The sequence below is a fragment of the Ammospiza nelsoni genome, chromosome 4, assembly GCF_027579445.1.
Source record: "Ammospiza nelsoni isolate bAmmNel1 chromosome 4, bAmmNel1.pri, whole genome shotgun sequence".
Classification (NCBI taxonomy): domain Eukaryota; kingdom Metazoa; phylum Chordata; class Aves; order Passeriformes; family Passerellidae; genus Ammospiza; species Ammospiza nelsoni.
In genome coordinates this window covers 40,787,642-40,811,473 of record NC_080636.1, presented here as the reverse complement: position 1 = coordinate 40,811,473, position 23,832 = coordinate 40,787,642, and the positions used below count along the sequence as shown (strand labels likewise).

Genomic DNA, 23,832 nt, shown 5'->3' with positions numbered 1-23,832 from the left:
CTATACCATAAGGAGATAAGAAAGGACACTGCAACAGACTCAGGCTTCCACCTGGATTGGTTTGGCACGAGGCAAGAGCAGATTGTTTGGTTTGGCTTGTACTCATTTCTCTGTCCTAGGAGGGTGATGGTGACTGAGGATTTTCTGACATGTCCTTGTTGTGCTTCTGAGGCACTTTGCTTTCCTCTGCTGCATACAGCATTTTAAATCACCCAGCCATGTGTGAAAAGTATTTTCCCTTTCCCCAGCAGTGTGCTGCTGTCAGGAGCAGTGCTCTCAGGATGGCAGTGGGGTTTTTCAGCTGGTGTTCAAGTGGGTGTTTAAGTGCTGATTTAAGTAGGTTGAGCATCAAGTGCTTCAGTGGAAGTTGCCATGTTCACGTGTGCAGTACTAACTCCTGTTATTACATCTGTTCTTGTAGGCAGAGTGTCATTTTTGGAGGCTCAAAGTTGGTTCTTACTCAGTGGTAGCATCTTCCTGCCTGATTTTTTGCTTTCCACTCCTATGTATCTGATCATCATTGGTACTAAAGAAAAACATGGCAGGAATTTGCATGTCCTTTTAGGAGGAAAAAAGTCCTCTATCTTCTCTGACCTGTTAGCTTATGTGAAAACAAAACCCCAGATAATGTTATGCTAAAATCAGAGTAAAGTTGCAGCTTGAAGGAGGACAACTTGAAGCCTGTGGGCAACTATCAGAGAAGAACTTGTAACCATGCAAACTGAAGCGTGGTGTGCCTAAGCAGCGAAGTGCAGTCCTGTTGTCTGTGATGTAATGCTCTGATTTCTCCTTGCAGCTATGAAGCCGTACGCTCCAGCCTTCATTCTCCTGTGGAGTGCTGTTGGGATAGCGAGGGCTGCCAAAATCGTTGTTGTGCCGCCAATTATGTTTGAAAGCCATCTTTATATTTTCAAGACTCTGGCCTCAGCCTTGCATGACCAAGGTCACCAGACAGTGTTTCTCCTCTCTGAGGGCAGAGAGATTCCTCCATCTAATCACTACAGACTGCAGCGCTACCCAGGGATCTTTAACAGCAGCACCTCAGATGATTTCCTCCAGTCCAAGATGAGGAGTATCTTCTCGGGGAGGCTGACTGCCCTAGAGCTCTTCGACATCCTGGACCACTACTCCAAGAACTGCGACATGATCGTCGGCAACCGCAACCTCATGCGTGCCCTCAAACAGGAGAACTTTGACCTGCTCCTGGTAGATCCCAACGAGATGTGTGGATTTGTTCTAGCCCATCTTTTGGGGGTTAAGTACGCCGTGTTTTCCACTGGCCTCTGGTATCCAGCAGAAGTGGGCGCTCCGGCTCCCCTGTCCTACGTTCCAGAATTTAACTCGCTGCTCACGGATCACATGAACCTATTCGAGAGGATTAAAAATACTGTTGTTTATCTTATTTCAAGATTTGGAGTCAGTTTTTTGGTTCTGCCAAAATATGAAAGGATTATGCAGAAACACAAGGTTCTTCCAGAGCGGTCCATGTATGACTTGGTGCATGGATCCAGCCTGTGGATGCTTTGTACTGATGTAGCGCTGGAGTTTCCGAGACCTACGCTACCCAACGTTGTTTATGTGGGAGGAATCCTAACGAAGCCGGCCAGCCCTCTGCCAGAAGTAAGGTTTGCTGAGTTTTACAGTAATTCCGGTGCTTTCTGCTTGACTTCATGTCAGTGATTTTTCAGGTGGGACCCGTTCTTGCTGCTTGGTGAAATGTTCTGTGGAAGTCACTTCCTGTGGTGGTGAGGGGAACCGTTGGTTGCAAATTCAACAAAATGAATAATTTTTGGATGCAGGAAGTACTTTGCTTTTGAGTGAGGTGTTTAATGCTGCACTAGAGGTGAGAAACAGTGCACTCTGCCTTGGAAATCACATCAGTAGCTTTTAACCAGACATGGTTAAAAGGGAGAATGTTTGAATACTGTTTATGCTTAAAGAAGCCTGCTGATAGTTTATGCTAGGTAACTTCATGGTATGGGTGTTTTTATGGTATTTGTTTTTGTACCTCCCTTAGGCAGGATAATGACTCTAAGACTAGGAATACATGAGCCTGGAAAGACTGTACCAAGTGAGAAATGGAGCCAAGAGTTGGCCAGAATACCACCAAGGCTGCACTCAGATATGAGTTGTTACTGTGCACATGCACAACATCAGGCTCAGAACTTCAGACTGAAACAGTGATAGTGACTGGACTGGCTCCAGAAATCCTGGCTGCACAGATTAATTAATAAGTTTGATTAGTTCAGTGATCTGTGATATGTTGTACCTAAGAATGCCTCTGTTGAGCAATACAGTGGTGAGTGACAGAACAATCTCACAGAAAACAATGTCATTTGCACTTTGGTTTATGTGTCCATAAACTAATAGATCTTGAATTGGAGGGGATTTTTAATGGATGCTTTTGGCTGGATGACACAAGGGGCTAGGTAGACCTGCAGTGCTCAACAATTTGCTTCTTAAAATGGCTGTTTCAACCTTCGGTTATTGTATGAAAAGTGCTACTGTCTGTTCTCCAGGGTGTCATCAGAGATGACCGTAGCAGTGCTGCTTCTAAGTGGCTGTTTCCACATGTGCTTCAGTGTGTTTGTGTTAAGGAAGGGTCAGGTATCCTGAGAAGGTACCCTTCTGCTATCTAAATTTCATCCCTATTTTCCCTCCAGGAAAACTTTGCTGGCTGGATTGAGTTTTTCCTTTGTTTTCCAGACTGATATTTCCTTTTCCTGTAAGAGAAAAAGGGTATTGGAGTAATTGATTTGGGTAATGAGGTTAATGCTGTTTTGTGTCTTTTGATGTTCAGGGTAACAGGAGTGACAGTGACCTTGAAACAGACTTGTAGTGTCTGTTTCAAGTAAATGGTGGGAAATATTTGTTACAGACGGGGAAAGAAACTGCCGATAATTATTAGTGAGCTGAGACATTATTTACTTTCTCAATTTTATCAGGCAATTCTTTCTTAGTGTGTGAAGCTTGAGTTTTCATTGAGAGTGAGAGAGGGACAAAGTGAGCACATTGCTTTTTTATCCTGTCATTTGTCCATGCCTAAGCTGTTACACATCCCCCCGTGGTGTGTATGGTAGGTAAATGACTGGGCAATCAGTTTGTGTTTGCTGAGCAATTGGATGCAATTCCTGAGTGTGGGTAGCCCGTGCTGTGGCTGCTCTCTTCTCCTGCTGCATCTCCAGGGCAGCAGCCTTGGCTAATTTATTTTCTGCAGCTTCTAGTTTGGTGCATTAAGGTGAGCAAGAAGCAGAGTTCATGTTCCTGAGCTGGAATTGGTGATGCTTCAGCAGCTCTCTCAAGTCATTTTCTTGTCCAGGGACAATGACTAGAAAAGGGGAGCGTGAGCAGGACACAGCAGCTAAAATGTGCCCACTAAAGCTGTTACTAAAAGTCTTTCAGATGTCTTGAATTCACCAAAACTGCATGTAAGTAGCCTAACTTTGTCGGCTAGGGAAGTATTGGGAAAAAATCAGGGGTGTTCTTTCAAGTCCAAAATACCTGCTCAGACTACCTGGGCACCTCAGTAATGGCATCCCTGAGTTGTCAACAGTTTTTTCCTTTTTTTCCTCCCTCACCAAAAATAACCCAGTAGTTGGTTTAATCATAAGGAATGCCTATATGTAAGTTAAAAGTTCTAGCTTTCTGCTCATAAGCAGCATCTTAAAAATAGGAGGCAGGTAGTAACAAGCAGTCAATGAGGAGATAAAGGTCAAGATCTTTTAAGGTGTTACATGGCAGCCATTCTTTCATTCCAGGGGATGGGGTAGCTCTGTTTTTTTTCTCAGATTCTGCACCTCTTCCCTGAACTTCTTGAATAGAAAGTTGGAAAAGCACAGATTTAAAGGTAGCATGTAGCAGTGGGTGCTGAATATTTGTGTCGTGTAACAGTGTGAGGGGAAAGAAACCTGATGCAGCTTTGCTGGTCGTCTGTGTTAATATTATATATGTAAAAATACATAACCTGACCCAGCTTTGCTGTCCCATCTGCATTAATATTTCGATCCTGGAGCACATGGTCGCTGCTGCTCCTGCAGTTAGCGTGTGCCAAGCACGATTTCCAGTCGCTGCTGAGCTCCGTAGCAATTACGCTGCAGCCCTCGCCTGTGGCACACGACCTGCGAGCCTGCCTTTGGGCTGCCGCTTGCCCGGATGCCTCGGGAAGGCTCCGATGCCGCTCGCTTCTCTCCCTCCCGGGCAGCGAGTGCCCCGGTGTCGGGCTGCGCTTGGCGCAGTGTCCCTCGGCAAGTCGCAGTGCTCGGCGTGCCAAGGAGGGGGAGCCAGCGGCGAGAGCAGCGGCTCCTTTGGAGGTGACCGCTCTGCCCGCTCCCTGCGGCGCCCTGGGCAGGACAGGGCAGGGGCGGCCCCACCCGGGCAGGCGGCGGCTGCAGCGCCCGGGCGCGGCACATCGCCCCTGCGATCCCTGCTGCGGGGGCGTGGAGTGAGCGCGCCCTGTCACTCTGCTCCGCCGTGCTGGGAGGGCCCGTGGTGGCTTTGCCAAGCTCTGCATGGGCGATGGTGGTTGGGTTCTGTGAGAGCCAGTGTGACATTTTCACTGGTTACACTGGGTTTGGATGGTGCTTCTTGCACGAAGCGTGCTGTGCTGCTCAGTAAAAGACCAGGAGATGGTAGAGGTGACTTATCCCACGTGCCTGTGAAATTGTATTTTGCTTATCGGTGGTGGGTGCAGAGTCCATGATTTGTGTACATATCTCATGAAACTGTCTGCTGAATTATTTAGAGGACAGCGTGAACAGAACTAGCCTCAAAGGATGAAAAGCTAGAAACAGACTGGCTATCAAGTCCTTAAGGTCATCAGTGCCTTAAACTATTTGAAGGTATGCTCTTCCCTGGCAGCATTTTGCAGATAACTGTCACTGGCCATTAGGAAAATCACAGGCTCCTCTGCCTCTTCCTCACTACACTTCTCCAGAGGGACCTGAATGAAGCTGGCTTTTTAAAGGGACACTCTTTTGGGAAACCTCTTCTCTGGCCTTTCTACCTTGTGACCAGGTTGGTGCATACCAGGCATTAATCAGCCTGCTAAGTCCCTGAATCAGGAAGCTGAGGGGTGCTCCAGGCAGCTGCCTTGGGAAGTACTGAGTCCATGAGGAAACTGAATTTATGCTGCAGAGGAGGGTGCTCTCATTTTGGAGTAATAACTTGTCCTTACAGCTGCAGCTGTCAACAGATAATTACAGGAACTTCCTCACTCCTCCATGGACATCTCTTATCTGAGCTCGTTATTATACAGATCAAAGTCTGTGCAGCAAATTGGTGCCTTTGGAATATCTTCACTAAAAAGTATTTTGGTTTTTTTGGGGTTTTTTCCCTCTCTGAGCCTTGCTGACAGTTGTATGTTTAACTCGGTGTGTTAGCTGATACTGATATGTGTCTTGAACAAGGGGTGAGAGAATCAAGAGATGTTTTATTCCTTAAACCTGGCTTTTCTCCTCATTCAGATTCAAGAATGCATCTATAAGCCCTTGCAGACTGTAGCAGTGGATTGTTGTGCATGGCATAGCACCATCACTTTAGTATTATTTTTCAAGTCCAGAGACTGGTTCTTACAGACCTGTTTGGACAGTAAATTCCTGGTGATGTAAAGCAATTCTAGAGCTGTTTGGAAATGCATGTGTTTGTCAGCTGGGGAGGCAAAAAGTCTTTTAAGGATGGTGGAGATGATGCAGCACTGTGTGAATTCTGTACTGAACTGTATGATCATGTCTTTTGGCTCTGAAATTTGTTTTAGATAAAGCTTCTTCCCCCCAGAATTTGATGTTCCACAAGAAAGAGTTGTACCCACTGTCCTAAAACTGTAGTGTCCAGTGTCAGCTGCTCCAGCAGAACTGGGTTGGTGAGCCATGTCTGGTCTGCTGTACTGCTGCATTTTCAGTTTGGGAAGAAATGTGACTCGGCATCTGTTTAGTGCAAGACACAGGGAAAAGGACACAAGGCTGACTGTGGAGCTTGGCTGTGCCTCCAGTTAAATTTGTGAGGAAGGCAGGTTCTCCAGGTGCATAAAGCTGGCATCCCATGAGCTGACCAAACCTGCAGTGAGCCTGTGCTGTCCCTCAAAAAGTGAGTTCACTTGGTTCATGGATTACAGTCCAGGATGGTGATTTGTTGAGTTCAAGCAGTTGTTTGTATTGGGAATGGAAAGTAGAAGTTGCAGACCTTAGATGTTGGATAGGTCAGATGGTGAAAGCTGAAAGCTAAAACCAAGAGAAGTGACTTTTTTTTTTTCATTTGTACAAAAAAAAAAAAAAAGCCCCTAGCAACCCAACACTTTATTAAGATACTGCTGTAAATAGGCTTTGTGGTTTTAAATATTCTAGTTTATCATGTTCATATAGGAACTCAGAAACTAACAAGATTTATTCATTTTGGGAATGCGCAGTGGTTTAACTGAGCGTCTCTTGGAAATTTTGAGGCATGACCTCCATTGAGGACAAATAACAAGCCAGTGTTTTCCTCATATTTCTCCCATTTATAACATAGAACAGAAGATAGGAATTTATTTGAAAGGGTTTTATTTTTTCCTGGGGTATTTGTAATATCCTTGAGTTTGGGTGCCATATTCCTATAACTTGGCAAGTTGGGATGTGCTCAAAACTTGACATTTACAAAGTAGCAAACCTAATTATTGATATTACTGACTTGAAAAAAAAAATCATTAATCAAGACAGCTTTTCAGATGTCCTAGTAGCTTAAAGGTGAAGTGGATAATTTGTTTATGGCTAATACCTTGCTTTGGGGGATGAGGTTTCTCCAGCTTTGTGAGGAGACATCTTCCTGAGCCTTCCCAAGGGGAATTCTGCAGGCAGCATGTTCTGCTGCTTACCCTGAGCAAGGGGAGTCTGGCTGGAAGATGTGGGTTTTACACAGGCTCAGAAGCCAGCTGACCCAAACATTTTCAAAGAAATTGTGGGGACTGATGGCTTTTTAATGTAAATATAATATAAATATATATGGGTTTGTATATGCATATTTATATATACACACTTTACATGTACTTATAAAGCTGTTAAAAAAAAAGAGAAGGGAGGAAGTAAACCCCAGGAAGAACAAAAAGCTGTTTTATCCAAAGAGGAAAATGAAGAAGAAATTGGAATTATTAGATTAAAGGATTTAAGGCTCCAGTTTAGAGTTCTTATGTCCTACCATGCACAGAGCACAGGTGTCACACTAGAACAATGACAGACAAATTTCTCAGTTAAATGAGATTATCATGTGGATCTATGGGTGGGGGTGTATGTCAGTAGCTGTAGCACAGAGGTCTGTATTTATAATTTAGCTTCTTGTCAATTTCTTTCTTACCTGTATTTTCACCAGTTGAATTTGACTTTATGTAGGCAGAATAAGTAAAAACAGTCTCCATACTTGGTACTGTTTTTTCTTAACGCCTGTAGAGTTTTTTCCTCCATATGGAGCAGCTCAGAGGGTTGGTAAGACCTTGGTTTGCATTTCCGTTTGATAATCAAGTTTTCCATTCCTGCTTAGGAAGGTGGTTTTGGGGGTGTTTTTAACAGAATGCTGCCTGTGGGGTAATGCCAGCAGGGTTTTCAATTGGAACCCTGGGTGTGAGGATCCCTCTGCAGTGATTTTAATAACTTCTCCTGAAGGGCAAGCTCCTTGTTTTCCACTCCTCCCATTCATTTGAAAGGCAAGGTTGCTTTCCCAGGGTGCTTGCCAGAGCTCTGGTGAGTAATGGATTTTTGCACCAGGGAAGTCCTTGCACGGCACTTTCCTGCTTGACCTGTAGCTCTGGGTAGAGCCTGTTCCCAGAGCTGCACTGGATATGCCCCCAACTCCACAGGGGGCTCAGGTGAAGCAGCAAAGGCTTGAGGGACTGCATTTCCTCACTCTGGTTTGGAGTGTGAATTACATTCCTCTTTAAAGTTAAATGGACTTAAACTTGCTGTCCCTCTTGGATGCTAAATGGGAAAAGGCAGTTAAGGTCTGGGATCAGAAAATACAACATTCTAGGCACTGGAAAGCTTTGTAGGATTTTAAAGCCTTTTCTTTTTTAAATCTAATTTTATACCTCATATGTTTTGGAGAAGGCAGATGCACAGTGTGTATATTAAACCAGCAAATAATTAGTTAAAATATATGGCATGAAAATGTCTGTATTTCAGCAAGACTCAATCTGTGTCTAATATTGGAAATGCTAACAGCAATGTCAGATTAGTATGTGATGACTGTACTTAGCAATGGTTGGGGTTCTGATAGGAAACAGCTCAGATTTTAAGAGTTTGTTTCCCAACAGGTAGCAAAAACCAGATTTAGTCTTAGCCGGCAAGAAAGCAGGGATTTAGTGTAATGCCACAGTCTGGGTATGCTTCTTTGATGGGCACAAGGTATTCTTGTGGAGCTAGCTCACTCTGTGCCGGTATGAATTACAAAATATGAAGAAATTGTGTGGATATGAACTGCATGCACTTTTTGTATATGGCAGAGTTCATCAATCAAGCCCAGGGAGGAGAAGGATTAATTGTCATTAATGCAGAGGGACATGGGGGCACGGGAGGGTCCCGTCCTCATTGGGAGCTGCGTGTCTGCCCATAATTGAACCAAGAACTTAATTAGGATGGCTGATACGGAAAGGAGCAAGTCCTGATAAAATGAGACAATGGCTTTTGCCTGGTGGCCCCTGGTTTTTACAAGGCAGGAGTCCAGGCAGTGGAAAATCACCTTGAGTGCAAGCGAGGCGCTGGGCGATGCAGAGCCAGCAGAAGCAGCTGGATGTGCGGAGTCAGGGAGGCTGACTCCATCCTCTGCCTCGTGCCCTCCGTGTGCACTGGCCTCTTCTGTGTCCTTTGCTGCTCCAAGCAAATAAAAACTCCTATTTTTGGTTCTAGACTGACTTAAAATTCATGGCAAGTAAATACAAACCGCTTACTTTGCCTGGAGTGATAGTTTCTCTGAGTTTGCTGTGGAATTATGGGATTTCATAACTTTCAGGTTAGATGGCGTGATTGTTTGTTTTGGGATAGTCAAGGTTGTATAAGTGCACCTGTATGACCTTAGACCACCTGTTCTGATATGTTGAGTTAATAAAATCTGAAATAAAAATGTATTAATACAGAATTGAACTATGTCACTACTCAGAGGACAGCAGAAAAGTTTAGGCACTCAAGAAAAATTATCTTTATACCTTTCTGTTAATTTATCAGCGAGTATCTCCTTTCTAAAGATGGCTTAATGTGGCTTCTTAATTTAAAATAGATCTGTCTTTTTCTGCTCTAAGCAGCATTTTGTAGAAGTTGCATAGGATGCCTGTGCTCTGCCTTGGGGAAAGGGTGCTTTGCAACCATATCCGAAGAACAGGCGTTTGTGCTATTGCACATTTGAATGGAGCAGCTGAACAGGGGGAGCTTCGGATATTACACCCGGTTATGTTTGTATTTGTGCACTTTGTTTATCTGAAACAAAGCTCAGTATTAGGCACCACTGGTTACTGCCAGCTGGGCCCTCGCTCCCTGCTCACAGCTGTGTGCTCAGCACCGGGGCCTGCAGAGAATGGCTAATTAGACAACCAGGCAGAACAAAGCCCACACAGTGGGGCTGGCACAATAGCATTCCTGTCTCACACTGGTCAAAAGATGGATTTTATGTCTTTATTCCTCCCCCCTCGCTCCTATAGTACAGCACGGATCAATAAGTGTTTCTTGTCCCTATGCAAGTACAGAGTCCTGTACTAGTTCTCCCAAAGGACATGGATTTGCACAGAACTTGCATGGAAACAAGCAGAGACCTGGCAGGGTTGGGCACAGTGTTTTGAGTAGAGGCCCTTTAAGCTTTTTATACTTTAGTATGCAGTTTTTATTAATTTTTAAAGTAACTTTGGAGAAAATGGTAATTAATATAGGGATTGGGTGATATTTGCATTATTTATTATTTTTTAAACTGTTTAAGTGAAAATTTGAATTGGTTATAATATGTGTATTAGGTGGTCCTTTGTTATGAATGTGTATGAAGCTGTAACTGCATGAAAAGCAATATGGAGCTGGAAAATATAGTTTACAGTTCAATTCAGAATGTGAATGTGCTGTATTGGGCTTGCCAGGCCTACACTTTCAATGGACATGATGTACTCAAGCTCTGGGAGTCTGTTCTGATTGCTCATTATGCATTTCTATTGGCAGCTTTGTGTCAAGTTCATCCAGGTTTGGGGGTTATAATTCCTCCAGGTTTGGTTGCTGGTTTGGGAGGGAAGAGCCTGATCCCTGTTTCTAAGTCACTGCTGGCTTTGTCAAGTTGGCAGTGTAGCCTCAGCGAGGCAATGTTGTCTCTTGTCTGTGCTAGGACTTAGAAAGAAAAACCCATGCCTCACTTTTAAGAAAACCTGAAAATGACTTCTATTTCTGTGTGAGGGAGAGGGTTAGGTGTTCTCTTCCAGTCACTGAAAGAAAGAGCCATTTAAAGAAGTGCATGTCCTGATGACATATATCTTAAGTTTGCATTAACTTCTCACTTCTGTGCTCAGTTGAAGTTTGAATCAGAGTTTGAGGAAGGCTCAAAGCAGCTCATCATGTAACAAACTCCCTCCCCCGACTTTTTTCTCCAAAATGGTCATTTCCTTTCCTTGTGTTAAAAGAAAACCATCCTGAGTTTATAGGAAACCTGGAAATCCTTTAAAGTGGGCAGAAGGAGGCGGGTGTGCTGCCCGACCAGGGAATGCTGATTTTAATGAGGGTGGCTCTAATGACTCATCCTGATTCAGTGCCTTTTCATACAGAGAGTAATTAGATCGCCGGGCAGCATGTGCTGGAGGTCAAAAGTGTAAGTGGATTTAAGGGGAAGAAAGGGCTGAGTTCAGGGGGATGAACTTGGCTGTCTCTGAGGGCTTTTTTGTGGGTCCTTCGAGGCTGCTGTGGGGGATGTCAGGGCTAATATGGCCCTGGAGAGTGGAAAGGTGACTGAAGGCTGCTGAAATTGTAGGCAGAAAAAACTCTTCTGTGGCATCAGTGTGTGCTTTTTCCAGTGCTCAGGTTCTGTGAGCCTTGCTCCCAGCTTCTCTTTGGTGATCATTAGGAGTGTACATGCAAGAATGAAGTGACATTCACAGCCACAGTCACAGTGCTGCTGAAGTATTCAATCCCTTTCAGAGATGTGCCAAGAGCACAGCCTGCTCTTTATCTGCTGTGGGTATCACAGCTACACCTTGTATACTGCACAAAGAACAGGCAAAATACAAGCAAATACTGAGGCTTTGTGCCATGGCCTGGCTGATTGTACCAGGACACTCAGATGTGCCTTAAAGCCAAAGGCCTGGCAATGCCACTCACTTGGATTCAGTTTCACTTGATCCTCTGTGTAGAGACTCCATGCTAAGGAGCTGCCACAGAGATCATTACAGTAAGTTTAAGGAGCTGGGAATAATGGACTCATCCAGATCACAAACTCGAGGAGCTCTAAGAGGATGCAGTGTAAGTTTCCTCTTTTCCATAGCCTAAGTTTTACCCAGCTCCCTACATTTGTAGTGATTCCCTTGAATCAGGGCTGTGTTATGCCAGGAATGACACAGATGTTTGCAGGAAAAACCTTCATCCTGACAAGTCTGTAGCTGATGTTCTGCAGCGGTGATGTTTGGCACCCCTCTGGGGAAGCAGGCTGGGAAGGGGCTGCAGGTCAAAGGACAGGGAAGCAATTCCTCTTGCTAACAGCACCGTGTAAAACACAGATAAAATCTGGGGTAGGAGAGAACTTTCCAGCTGATGTCAAAACACACCAAGCTGAGATCAAACTCTCTGGGTCTTCCTGAGGTTGGCACTGGGCAGTTTTGACCCTGAGGAATAAATTGCATTCTTTCTAATTTAGCATTCTAAAGGATACTCCATTAGGTTCCTCTGCTTCAGCTTTGGCCAGGCATCATCCAGCTCTGGTCTGGATATTAAGGTTCTGTTGATAAAAACTATTTTATTTTCAGTGTTCCAGCTTTTTTTTTTTTAAATGTAATCACATTTTATATGGCAAACAAATCCCATGCTTTCAGCCTGATGGTAGGATCTTGTCTTGCCAAGACCAATCTTGTCAAGATTTTGAATTCACCTTTGTCCATGTGATGTTCCACTGAAGCAGTGGGATTACCTTCAAAGGGAAGGATTACAGAGGCTTGGCTATGAAACCACCATAACAACACAGGGCAGGTTGCTTTCATGTTGCACAGCAAAAGTCTGTAGGTGATGAAATTCCTTTTTTAAAAATTATTATTTTTCTACATTAAATTATAAATGCTTAGCAGCTATTTGTATTATTTATGGTGACTTTTTGAATGCTATTTTAGAAATTCCATTACAGGGAAATATTTATACTTCCCCTATGCTTCTATAATTAAATGTGGTTGTTACTGTGTGAATATGTGGGCTCTGTGAATTCTCCCAGAATTTCTCATTAAGCACAGAGGAGCAGTGGCATTGGGAGCCAGTTCTCAGCTAGAACAGGCTCCTCTCCAGCAGTGGAAATCAAGTGTCTGGCCAAGGAGAGGTAGTCACAGGTAGGACCTTCTGATGCCAGGACGGTCCAGGATTCTTTTCCATCACTTTCTAGGGATCAAATTGGGGCTTAGTAGACTGCTCCATGGATTTTCCTCTATAAAAGCACAAGTGACACTTGCTATTTTTCCTGTTTCCTCACCCATTCCACACCAGGCACTTGGCATTTCTGGGTTCATCCTATCAGGCCCTGTGTAAGCAGTCTATGTCCAGTTTATTTAGACTTTCCCTCTGCTCTGAGGGACCTGGCATTGCCAAAGGTCAAACCAATAAAGGCTGAAGTGAGGAAAGCAGGAAGCACTTGGAGCTTCTTGACATCAGGTCCTTAGTCCCATTCACCTTTGGCTGGGTGAGTGCCTTGTGAAGACCAGGACCTGTGAATATTGAGCTTTTCAGGATGGTTTGTCCTAGAGCCCACAAAAAGTTCGTTTCTCTTTAGTTTAAACAGCTGGTGGGAAAGACTTGAAGATGTAACTAGCTGAAGCACTACAGTGACTAATATAATGACATTTGCAGTGTGCCTTAGGTCCTGAAGTAAGATTCAAGGACGAGCTTTAAATAAATCACAAAACCACTTGGAAACTTTGGTGTCAGAAGTTCAGGCCCTAATAAATGATTCAGCTTTGAGGCAGGTCAGAGCCACTTCCCCTCCTTTGCCTTCTCTCTCTCCCTCCACATGAATAAAAAAAAAAAAAGGAAAAGAATGCATTGGAGAAGGACAAGCAGTGGATTTAAAGAAAATGGAAATTATTTTGCTTTACAGCAGAGAGCAGTACACAGCCCCCGGTGCAGTGTGCTGGATTTTGTGCTGGGATTAGACAGCACGGCGTTACTCCATTACTGTCTGCCCTCCTATTGATTACCAGGACAAGAGGCACATTGTGAGCAGGGCTCTTCACTTTCTCTTTGCTCATTTCCTATTGCTGCACTGGTGTTGAGCAGGCTTATGCTTAAACTTGACGAGACCAGAATTAAACCATATCCTGAGATATTCTTCTTGCGACTGATGATTAGGAAAAATCCAGAGTTTAAATCTATGCTTTAAAAAGTAAAAGGTATGTTTTCTTTACTCCTTGTGCAGTAGGAACTGACAGTGTTTTTAGAAGCTCTGGCTTCTTTCAAGTTGTGTTAATTCTTTTTATATAGATGAAAGCAAAACGAGGCGTTTGAAGCACTCTCCCATTGCTGAAGGCTGGAAATCATGCAGCTGAGTCCCGGGCTTCATTCGCGCTTCTCCCGTGCCGGGCTTCCAAGCTGAGACTATGAGATCTATGGATCTATTTAAGCCTTGCTGAGTTAAAATGCAGCCTGGTAACTTGTCAATGTGTGTCAACTGCTCCTTTAAGGAGGGACAAATTGTCTGAAGCTGCTGGTGGTTAATAGTGCAGCTAAAACAAACAGGGGAGGGTTTTGCTTTTCGTGGTCTCTGCTCTGGATTCTGAACCTCAAGCCATTGTTCCCGGTGACTTCTAGGATGTTTGGGATTTGTGGACCTTAGCTTCTGAAGCATCAAATGCACCACCAACTGCTCATTTACAGCCACGTTTCCTTATTGTTCCTGTGCTTTGCCTGCAGTGCTCAGTGTGAACTTTGTTTCCCACAGGATCTGCAGGCGTGGGTGAGCGGCGCTCACGAGAACGGCTTTGTCCTCGTCTCCTTCGGCGCTGGAGTCAAGTACCTGTCGGAAGACATCGCCAATAAGTTGGCACACGCCCTGGCAAGGCTGCCCCAGAGGGTTATCTGGAGGTAAAGGCCCTGTTGGAGCAACTTGGGGGGGTTTGGAGAGTGCTTGTTTCCCACTGGAGTTGAGGCTGCCTGGGTGGCACAGACAATGTGACACTCCTGAAAAACACTTGACATGAAAATACTGCAATATCCTGGTAACAAGGAGAAGCAGTTACTGTTGTGTCAGAATAAGGCGTGGCTACACTCCTGGGCTGTTTATGTCCTTGGAAGGATTAGGGACAGTGAAAACAAGCTAAGGTTATACCGTTAAGGACATACTGTCTCTGTATTTGATGAAGGAACTACCCCAGGGCTCAAGAATGAATTCTGATGATGAAAAGCCTCCATTTTCTTTCTTCTACCCCTTTTCTCTCACTCTTTTAGGCCCTTTTCCTCTTTTATGTGTAAACATAGCCTTTCATTATTGATTTTCCCACTTGCTTGTTCTCTGTGAGAAATTGAAGGAAGAGAAATTTTCCGAAGTCAGAGTCAGTAAGAAGCATTCTTAGTTCTAAAAACATCTTGAGTGGTGCTCACAACTCCCTGTAAAAATCCAAAAACTGTTTAGTCAGCTCTTCTTGGTGTCAAGCATCTCTGATATGATTTGGTGGAGTTCATGTGAACTATTTCTTTTTTTTCAAATATGCAGTGTCTTAGACTTCATGTGGGTGTCTCACAACCCTGCCACACTCTTGAGTTGTATTAATAGTTTTGGTGGCCTGTTCTCCACAATATTTTAGGGACTGTCCCTGCTGCTGTCGTAGTTCAAGGATCTAATCTCACTAATGAACAGGAAAAATGGAAATTTTTTCAGGCTCTGGCACAGAATCTGTGGTAGTGAAGGTAACATGAGTTTTTGTTAGGAGTAGAGCCATTGTTTTCTTATGAATCCCACAACACTTCTTGGCTTCTAATTAATAATCCCAATTTATCTTAGTGCTTTTCTTCTGTCCTTTTACTATGTTTTCCCTGGAATATGCCTCTTTAGGAAGCATCCGTGTTTTGTAGTAAATAAATCTGGAGGATTTTTCATAAGGGCAGCTTTTTTTTTTAATGCCAACCCAACAATTTCATTTAAAGCCTTCTATTAAAATTTAGGTATTTATAGATCAGTCAAGTGTAACTTGGAATTTTTGGGGATTTGGGGTTTGGTTTTGTTCCTTAGATCATGGACCTGTGTGTTGGACAGAAAAATAGTGAGTACTACTTGGCAGTCTTAATGTCATAGTGTTAAATCAAGGGATTTTTGTAGTTTTTTATGCCCTTCTAGTTAGGGCATTAAAAAACTATTTATCTAGTTAACCTAATTAATTGCTTTTATATAACTTAGCATAAATAATTTAGGCTTTTTTCAACATACAGAAGTACAGGCCACTTAAAAGATGTGTTGTGGATTCTTTGTTCAGTAACCAGAGTTCCAACAATGTACGTTTTGCTTCATTGGGAAAGTGTAGCTGGTTCTTTCTGAAGTTGCAGTTCCAGTCCTCTGTAATGAACAAAACAACCCTTTCCTTTGGTAGTTACTTGGGAGGGTTTGATAACTGTTTCCATTTCATGTTACTGGTTTAGGTTTTCAGGAAACAAACCGAGGAATTTAGGCAACAATACCAAGCTGATCGAATGGTTGCCACAAAATGACCTCCTTGGTGAGTATCTGTTTCCATTATTTATTGCTTATTCTCTCTTGAGTTCAGTTTGTTCTTCCAAAAATACTCTACTGAATTAGCAGTTATTATAAAGCCAGGATAATTTCTGTCATGGAGCAAGAATATGAAATTAGGATCTGAAGAGAGATCAACACCTCTCTGTTAAATGTCTTTTTCCCTGATGAAAATTGCATGTTTTCCTTAAGTTCAAGCACTGTTCAAGGAGTCCTGAAACTGAGCATCAGAGTAAGTTTTAGGAGTCTGTAAATACTGTTTTATAAAGGCAAGAAAGCTCTTCCAGAACCTGGGTATGTGATGCAAGCTGATAACCTTTCTGTTGAACTGAGGTGCTTCAGGTTCTCAGGGGAAAATGAAACTTGATATTTTATTTTTCTTTCTCTTCCCTGTCAAAGGGTGCCTGAGCCCCTTGCAGATCTGAGAGGCCGCTGAGTATTTGACTGCTTCTGGTACACCTGGATGTCTGTGTGTTCCCAAAACAGCTCTGATGGGAGCTGATGAGTGCATTAAGCATCAGTGTGTGTGAGCTGGAGAAGGTAGTGAGTAGGCAGATGACTCCTAGAGCAGGTAGTTTTGTTTTGGTTACAGCATTGCTCTGAGGCAGCCAGGCTGCTTTTCCCATCACATGAGGCTGTTGCTGTGATTGTCAGGTCTTGCTAAGCTCAAGTAAGGCATGTGAGACTTTAGGCAGTGTGTGACTTCAGTTGTCCTGCCATTTAAAAAAATGATATTCCATACCAAAGTGTGCTCCCCCTTGCTCAAATGTACTGCTGGACCTGCTGGACTCACCACCTGCAGCTCCTCAGGAGTAGGCAATGCATATGAATTACTCCATTAATCATTTTACACTACTCATACACATAAGAATTTTCTTTCTTTACTTTGGCTGTTCTCTCTCTCAGTGTGTAAGGAAATGATTTAATGCATGAGGAATTTCAGCAGAGTGAGTTTAGGTAGAACTTCAGAACAAGCTGCAGTAATTTTAATCTGCCTGAGTTGCAGTTACAGAAACATGGTGATCAATTTGTTGTACCCAGGTGCTTCAACAACAGGAGATAAAGTGCATTTTGTAACCTTCATGCCTCTTGTGGTTCCAGGTCACTCTAACATCAAAGCTTTCCTCAGTCACGGAGGCTTGAACAGCATTTTTGAGACCATGTACCACGGGGTGCCGGTGGTGGGCATCCCCCTCTTCGGAGACCACTACGACACCATGACCCGTGTGCAGGCCAAAGGGATGGGAATTCTGCTCAACTGGAAGACCATGACTGAGAGTGAGCTCTATGAAGCCCTAGTAAAAGTTATTAATGACCCCAGGTATGGAATGAGCCATTGTGTTTGTGTGTGAATGGATAGGAAACTGTTGTGCAGTGGAAAAAAAACTGCCTTGTATGATTTGTGTGTGCAGTTGGGGCAAGTCTGGGTGTTTGTCCTATTTCCCAAGATTACCCAACAGCTGAAGTTTCTGTGTGGGTGCTGGGCTAGTTGCTCAGCACCAAAACTCAATTGTCTTGCTTGTACTTTGTAGCAGTTGCCATGTGGAGGGCACAGAGGTTATGGAAACAAACCTGTCCCAACTTATTCCGTGTTGCAGACCAAGGTCCCTTTGTATCTGTTTTGATTACTCCACACGAGCAGTCTGGCTGTGGTGCTGCCTGAAGCAAGATACATGTACATGGTTTGGGTTTTAGCTGAAATGGGGAGATACTCAGGAAGAGTGACTCTAAGTTCTGTGATTTTATTGTTAAAAAAATTATACTTAGTGTTATTTTCATGTTCTGGCTGATAATACCATTCATATCCAGATAAAAATGAGTGAAGGATTATCTGGCAGTATATTGTATTGGGATAACCCTAACTTTGGAGCCTGGTGCTACTGATGCTTCTTGCTTTCATGGCAGCTGAGTCTTTCTGGGAAAGGAGATTGCTGTCAGGAGCAAGCAGCAGAGAGGGGGAATGTTGAAAGCAGCCTCGATAACATCAGTTGCATCACCTTCCCCTTGTGCAATTATCCTTGGTGTGAAAGCAAGTCCTGTGTAAAAAAGCTGCAGACAGGAGAGGAAGAAATTGGCAGGGTCAGCTGCTGGGGTGAAAACCCAAAAGTTTTGAGCGAAACTCCCGACCTGGGCAGAACTGGTTTGTTACAAAATCAACCCCAGGTTTCTCACTGTTGTCCATTTCTCTGGTGATTCTCAGTAGCACAATGAGATGACAGCTTTTCCTTTCTTCCTTGTTTGCTTCCCTCCCCCAGCTATCGGCAGCGGGCACGGCGGCTGTCGGAGATCCACAAGGACCAGCCTGGCCACCCAGTGAACCGGACTGTGTACTGGATCAACTACATCCTGCGCCACAACGGAGCCCAGCACCTGCGTGCTGCTGTTTACAGCATCTCCCTCTTTCAGTATTTCTTACTGGATATTGCCTTGGTCCTACTAGTGGGTGCTGCCTTACTTTACTATCTTTTGGCCAGGATGGCCAAGTTAATCTGCAAGCAGAGCAAACATCTCTGGTCCAATGACAAACATAGCGCTGTTAATGGACACTACCAGAACGGGATCCCCAATGGCAAGTATAGAAGGAACGGCCACATTAAGCATGAAAAAAAGGTGAAATGAGCCAACAGCCCCATGTAAAGTAGTAATGAATCAGATCAGTAATCGAATTTTATCGCTGTAACTTAGTCTAACAACTACTTAAAACCTCAATAAGCAGTTCTAACACTCCCCTTCAGTATGTAATATTATGTGACAAAATTCTACGGAACTAAGAGAGGTCTTTAAAAAAAAAAACAAAAAAAAAAAAAAGGCAAGCACAACCTAAAATGGAAAATATTTTATTCTTAATACTGATATGCAGAGAGGTTATTTTGGCACTGAAGTTTTTAGAAGCCTTAATTCTCTAAAGTTCTATACAATGACCGTATTTATGAATTTTCAGCTTTTAAAAGCTCAGTGTGTGTGTCCTAAATGAGGAGAGGTTTCTTTTTATTTGCAGAGGTGTTCTCCTTTTATTTTTTTATTTTAATATCTCCATCCTTTTAGCTGAGAGAACTCTCTAGTGCTAGTTCTGTGTTTCCTTTGTGGAAGGTTCAACCTGTTGTAAGAATGCTGTTTAAAACACAAGTGATTTCCCCCAGTCTTTATGTGAGAAATAGCAAGTTGTGGACTGAGAAAACAAACGTTAAAAAAATAGGAATAATCTTAAAGAGCACTGAAGAAAAATGGCAAAAATATGTACTCGTTTTACTGATAAAGCTGCATGACTCTTCTGCTCGCTACCAGTACTTTGGAGAAAAGGGTCCTGAGTGAGTCTACAGTGTGTCCTAACTTTAACTGAGACAAAATGTTGTCGCCTTTCTCTGCATACAGAATTTATGCCACAAAAATATTAGGGAGTCTTATTTCAGTTCCAAATACGGCTGTGTGGGAAGTAGATTCGCATAATTAAGAAAAATAAGTGAAACAACAGCAACAGAAAAAAAAAAAAAAAACCTTACAAAAATCTAGCTCTGTGCTTAGTGCAGGAGGTTTTGTGATGGCCCAGAGCTGTGCGAGACTCGATCCACTCCCTGGGGTTTGTTGAAAGGGAACGACCCCCACACAGTGCTCCCCCAGAGTTGAATGTCTTTCCTGTTAATTCTCATTAAGTTCTTTCTGAATCGCAATGTTTGTAGATGTTCTCTTTCAACAGTTGTCTCTGGAGAAACAGAAACATTACCTTCTATTAGTCTGGGCCACGCAATCCATGTTCCACCTAGTTGCCAATAGGAATTCTGTGCCGCGGGCTGTGTCCGGCCGTCCTGCCTGGGGCTGGTGGCATGTGTGGGGTGAGGCCTGGTCACCTGGCTGTGGAGGTGGCCCCGTGTCCCCCTGCCCCCAGCAGCCTCCTTCAATCACTGTCGCCGACACGGGGCCCCGCGCTCCTGGGGTGGGAATGCCGGGCGCGGGATCCTTGCTGCCCTGCTGAACCGAAGTTGGCAACTCTGAGTTTTATTTCTGCGTCATTCTGTTTACTTGGAATTTGCACTACACACATTGTGAGTGTACGCTTTATTTATTTGTAGTTCGAGGTCCCGTGGCTGAGAGGGAAAGGAGGGAAGTCCAGAGGTTTTGCCTTGTGTCGCTCACTAACATGGGAGGAGTTGGGATGATGACGGGATGCTGAGCTCATCTTCATACACAGTGATGCAAAATTTCATCACCATTCCATCAGGAGCCTCGGTCCTACAGCAATAAATAACAGTGCAGATATGTTTCTAATACGCAGGGCGGCTCCTCGTGCTGCTCTCTGAATACTTGAACACAAAAATGGTATTATAAATATAAGCCTCTTAGCTATACCTTTTTACAATCTCGCAGCCAGTGGCAACTACAGGAGCACACAGAGGCGATGAATGGTGGGATGGTGAGAAGACTTCGAGTGTATGAATGACTTGGTTTAAAATGTGGGGGTTTTTTGGCATTAAAGAAGGTACAAAAGCACTGACCGGATGATTAAGCATAATTTAATCTCCACTGTGATAAAACTTAAGCAATAAACATGGATTTAATAGAGAAATTCTGTTGTTGGAAGTATATTTTTGTTCAGCTGGATGCTGGTTGTCTCCAAGTATCCACTGTATGTGTGTACTTTAACGTGGATGCTTACTGATATACACACGACTTTTCAGTGTTTACTGTGGTGCATGATATATATTTGAAATCAAAAATATTGCTGGTTTTTGTGAGTGTAGCTCCATTTCCTGTAGGAGCTTTGAATTGAAAGAGAAAATGGTTAATTACGTTTCTTGAAAGTAATTTAAATTTTTTGAGGTTGGTGGACATAGCTGGCACAGTGGTTTCTGTTTTGTTGTTTTCCTGTACTTGGTAAAATCTTCACTTCAAAAGCAGGGCTGAAGAGTTTTTCACAGTGATGTTAGCTGAGATGATGGATTGGTTTCTTGAGTAGTCTCTGTAGGTAAAAACATGCTGCAATTCTTTTGCAGGAAGAGGCAGTTGCTGTGTTCATTGTATTGCCAAATTCCTGACAAGGCTGATCCACCTCATGTCTAGAAATACCTGTTGTGTTTCAACTTCCTTCTAAATTCAACTTCCTTCTAAGTTCAGGCACAAGCTGTTACTGTGGTTATTTCAATCCCCTCTTTGCCACAGCAAGCAAATTGTTCCTGTGTTTCAGAGACAGAATGGAGCAGTGATTGCTGTTGGTGCCCAGCCAGTGTTGGAATCAGCCAGATGGCTGAAGGAATGTTAAAGCAAGGGTTTAAAACACGTGTATCTCCAGAGTGCATCACAGTGTCAGGGCTGAGGCTTTAGTCACCCCTCTGATCAATATTAGTTGCTAGGCATGGAACAGAGAAGATCCTTAAACGAAACTGAGTTCATCTTCCAAGACAGTGCTCTGCCACCAATTGGAAAATACCACAGTTGGGCCTTACTTATCCTAATGAAAACCACACCTTTTGGAAGCTATAAACCTGATTTATTTATGGGTATGTTTGTGTTTTCTCAAACAGAGGCCAGCAAATGCTGAATCTCATTTCACTGTAAAATGAAGAAGCACACTGTGTTGGGCAGTCCTGGTTATCCTGTTAGATAGAAAAAATTAGATAGAAAAAACTGTGTTCCTCATAGATTGAGAGGATGGAAGGCTGAATAGTATTTAGGGAAAGCTTGGGAATTCCTGTTCTGCAATTTACTATTAGAGTAGGGGACAGAATGATGAGCTGCAGTGGGCATAGGGATGTTCAGCATTCTCTGTGATGTCTCTGTGTTATTTGTGCTCCTCAAAGCTCACCTGGTCATTTTCCAAGCTCTCTGCAAAAAGATGCACTGAATTCCTGTGACAGCCTGATGGGAAGGAATTGTTCTCATTCTAAACACAAACAGTTCTTTGCTTCTTGAGTTGAAGCAGCAGACATGTGATCATCTCAGAGACTTTGAATACATTCCTAATTTCTGCTCCTGTGAGATTTGTGGCAAGGATAGGAGTTTTCAGCTCCAGGAGATGACCACTGAGGAAAACTTACTGAGACAGTAAATGTATATGTAGAGAAAATAGAGTTCTGTAAGGAATTAACACATGTGCCTGTTTTTGTAAGAGGTTCTACTGTGTTGTGCCCTGCTTTTTTGGGTATTTATGCATCTTTTTTGAATGTTTCTGTATTTTCCCTTTTTGGTTCAGCAGCATTTTTACTGTGTGTTAGTTTCTGAGCTTGCCAAGTTTTGATTTGCCATTTTCCCAAAGCCCCCTTGGTATTTCCCTGCCTTCCTGGTTCTGCCTTCCAGGGTAACTCACCTGGAGACACCTTAACTCTGCCGGAAGCTATTCCAGTAGCTCCATCCCAGCTCTGCTGGTCTGGAAAGATCCTGTGGATCCTGGATGTCCTCCCTGGGCTCTGTTGGCTCTTGGGTCGGGGCGGCCTCACTCCAGGGAGCGTTTCCAAGCTGAGATTTAAGTTTGGACATTGGATATCACTGCAGATAAGACCTTTCAACGCTTCAGGCCTCACCCATGAGCTTCTTGATGAAAGAAATGTTTATTTAGCTTTTTCTTTTTGTTGTTTTTGGCTCTGCAGCCTCTGGTCTGGGAAAAGGTGCAGTGCTGGGTCTTTTGGTGGCGCTGAGAAAAGCGTGACAAGGAGACACGTGATTAAAATCTGCATTGCTTTTACTGGAAGAAAATGCTGGAATTTGCTTTTTTAGATTAAATGATAGGAACTTGGAGTGTGATTGATGGCTGGGCACAGCAAGGGGAATAGTTTATTCCCTGGATCCCATTGCTTGAATTACTCAGGTACAAGAATTTAATCCATTCTTTTTAAGGACTCATTCCTACTGGTCACCTCTCCTGCTGTGGACTGCAAGTGGCTCCTCGTTTTTGCAGACAGATCTCCTTTGTGTGGAGCTGCACCACAAACGAACACGGTGAGAAGGTCCAGATTAAAAATAAGCCAAGGGAATAAACCCCAGGTCATTCCCTGTTTGTTTGTCTCTTTCAGAGCAGCCTCACACCACAGATGGAGCACTGAAGAAACCAGGGGTTGAGGAATGGCATGTAATGAGGGGCAGGACTCTGTGACTCCATCCTTTTCCAAAAAAGGCAAATGAATCCACACCTATGCATGAATCTTGGGATTCCTCAAAGATTCATCAGCTTCTTTTTAATTTTTTTTTTTTTTTTTTTTTAGTGGATGTAAAGAGAAGAGTATCTCAAGGTAACAATAGGAAACATTCCAGTCTATCCATGGAAGCCTGATGGGATTGCTGTATCAAATTAAGGGGGAGGGGGGTGTATAAAAAAAAGCTTTTAGTTAAGAGGGTTAAAGTAACACTATAGGTAAAACAACTTTTCAGAAGTAACAAATTGTCATCACTGAAAAAATAATGTAAGAGCAACTTTAGGGCAGGTTACCATTCCCAGACCAGTGACCAATTTTCTTGCTACTACTTTCGTAGATAATTTCTTCATCTTCAGGAAATGTCCCAGAGACCTAAACCATTTCACCAGATGTATTGTTATGGATGGGTTCTGGGCAGTCCTGCTGTTCCTGGGTGTGGGAGGAAAGGTTGGGAAAGCTGGACACTCCTTGTGTGTAGGAGTCACCACATGTCCACCTGGGTGGCTTTCCTGGTGAGCTGGCAGAGAGAAAACACAGAGGGAATCCTTGAGGGGTGGGAGAGGAATGGCAAGAGTGTGACCTTCTCCTTGATTTATCCATCCTATGGCATGAGGAATTTGTTTGTGGAATCTCTCAGGAGCTCATGTCAGGACTGTCCCCCTATGCTGTGTCACTTCAGCCTCATGCTCTGCTGTGTCCTTGCACTTTTTTCAGGTCATTGCCCTGCCCAAAAAGTGACCCCTGTGGCCTTCCTCTGGCTGGGCTATTTAGTGGTTGTCTTCAGTCCTCTGAGTTTTGCCCATTCTGTTCCAGGACAGGAAGGACT

The 23,832-nt window shown here is 43.5% G+C and overlaps 1 protein-coding gene across 1 annotated transcript in view; it reads left to right on the top strand.

The window, feature by feature from the left end:
- UGT8 (UDP glycosyltransferase 8) overlaps positions 1-20,446 on the top strand; it is a 34,657-nt gene extending 14,211 nt beyond the window's left edge. The window contains exons 2-6 of the mRNA XM_059470794.1: positions 797-1,620; positions 14,104-14,246; positions 15,795-15,871; positions 16,987-17,206; positions 18,141-20,446. Coding sequence (XP_059326777.1) covers positions 799-1,620; positions 14,104-14,246; positions 15,795-15,871; positions 16,987-17,206; positions 18,141-18,504 — 1,626 coding nt within the window. The 5' untranslated portion in view covers positions 797-798 and the 3' untranslated portion in view covers positions 18,505-20,446. The remainder of the gene's footprint in view (positions 1-796; positions 1,621-14,103; positions 14,247-15,794; positions 15,872-16,986; positions 17,207-18,140) is intronic.
- Positions 20,447-23,832: the final 3,386 nt, after the last annotated feature.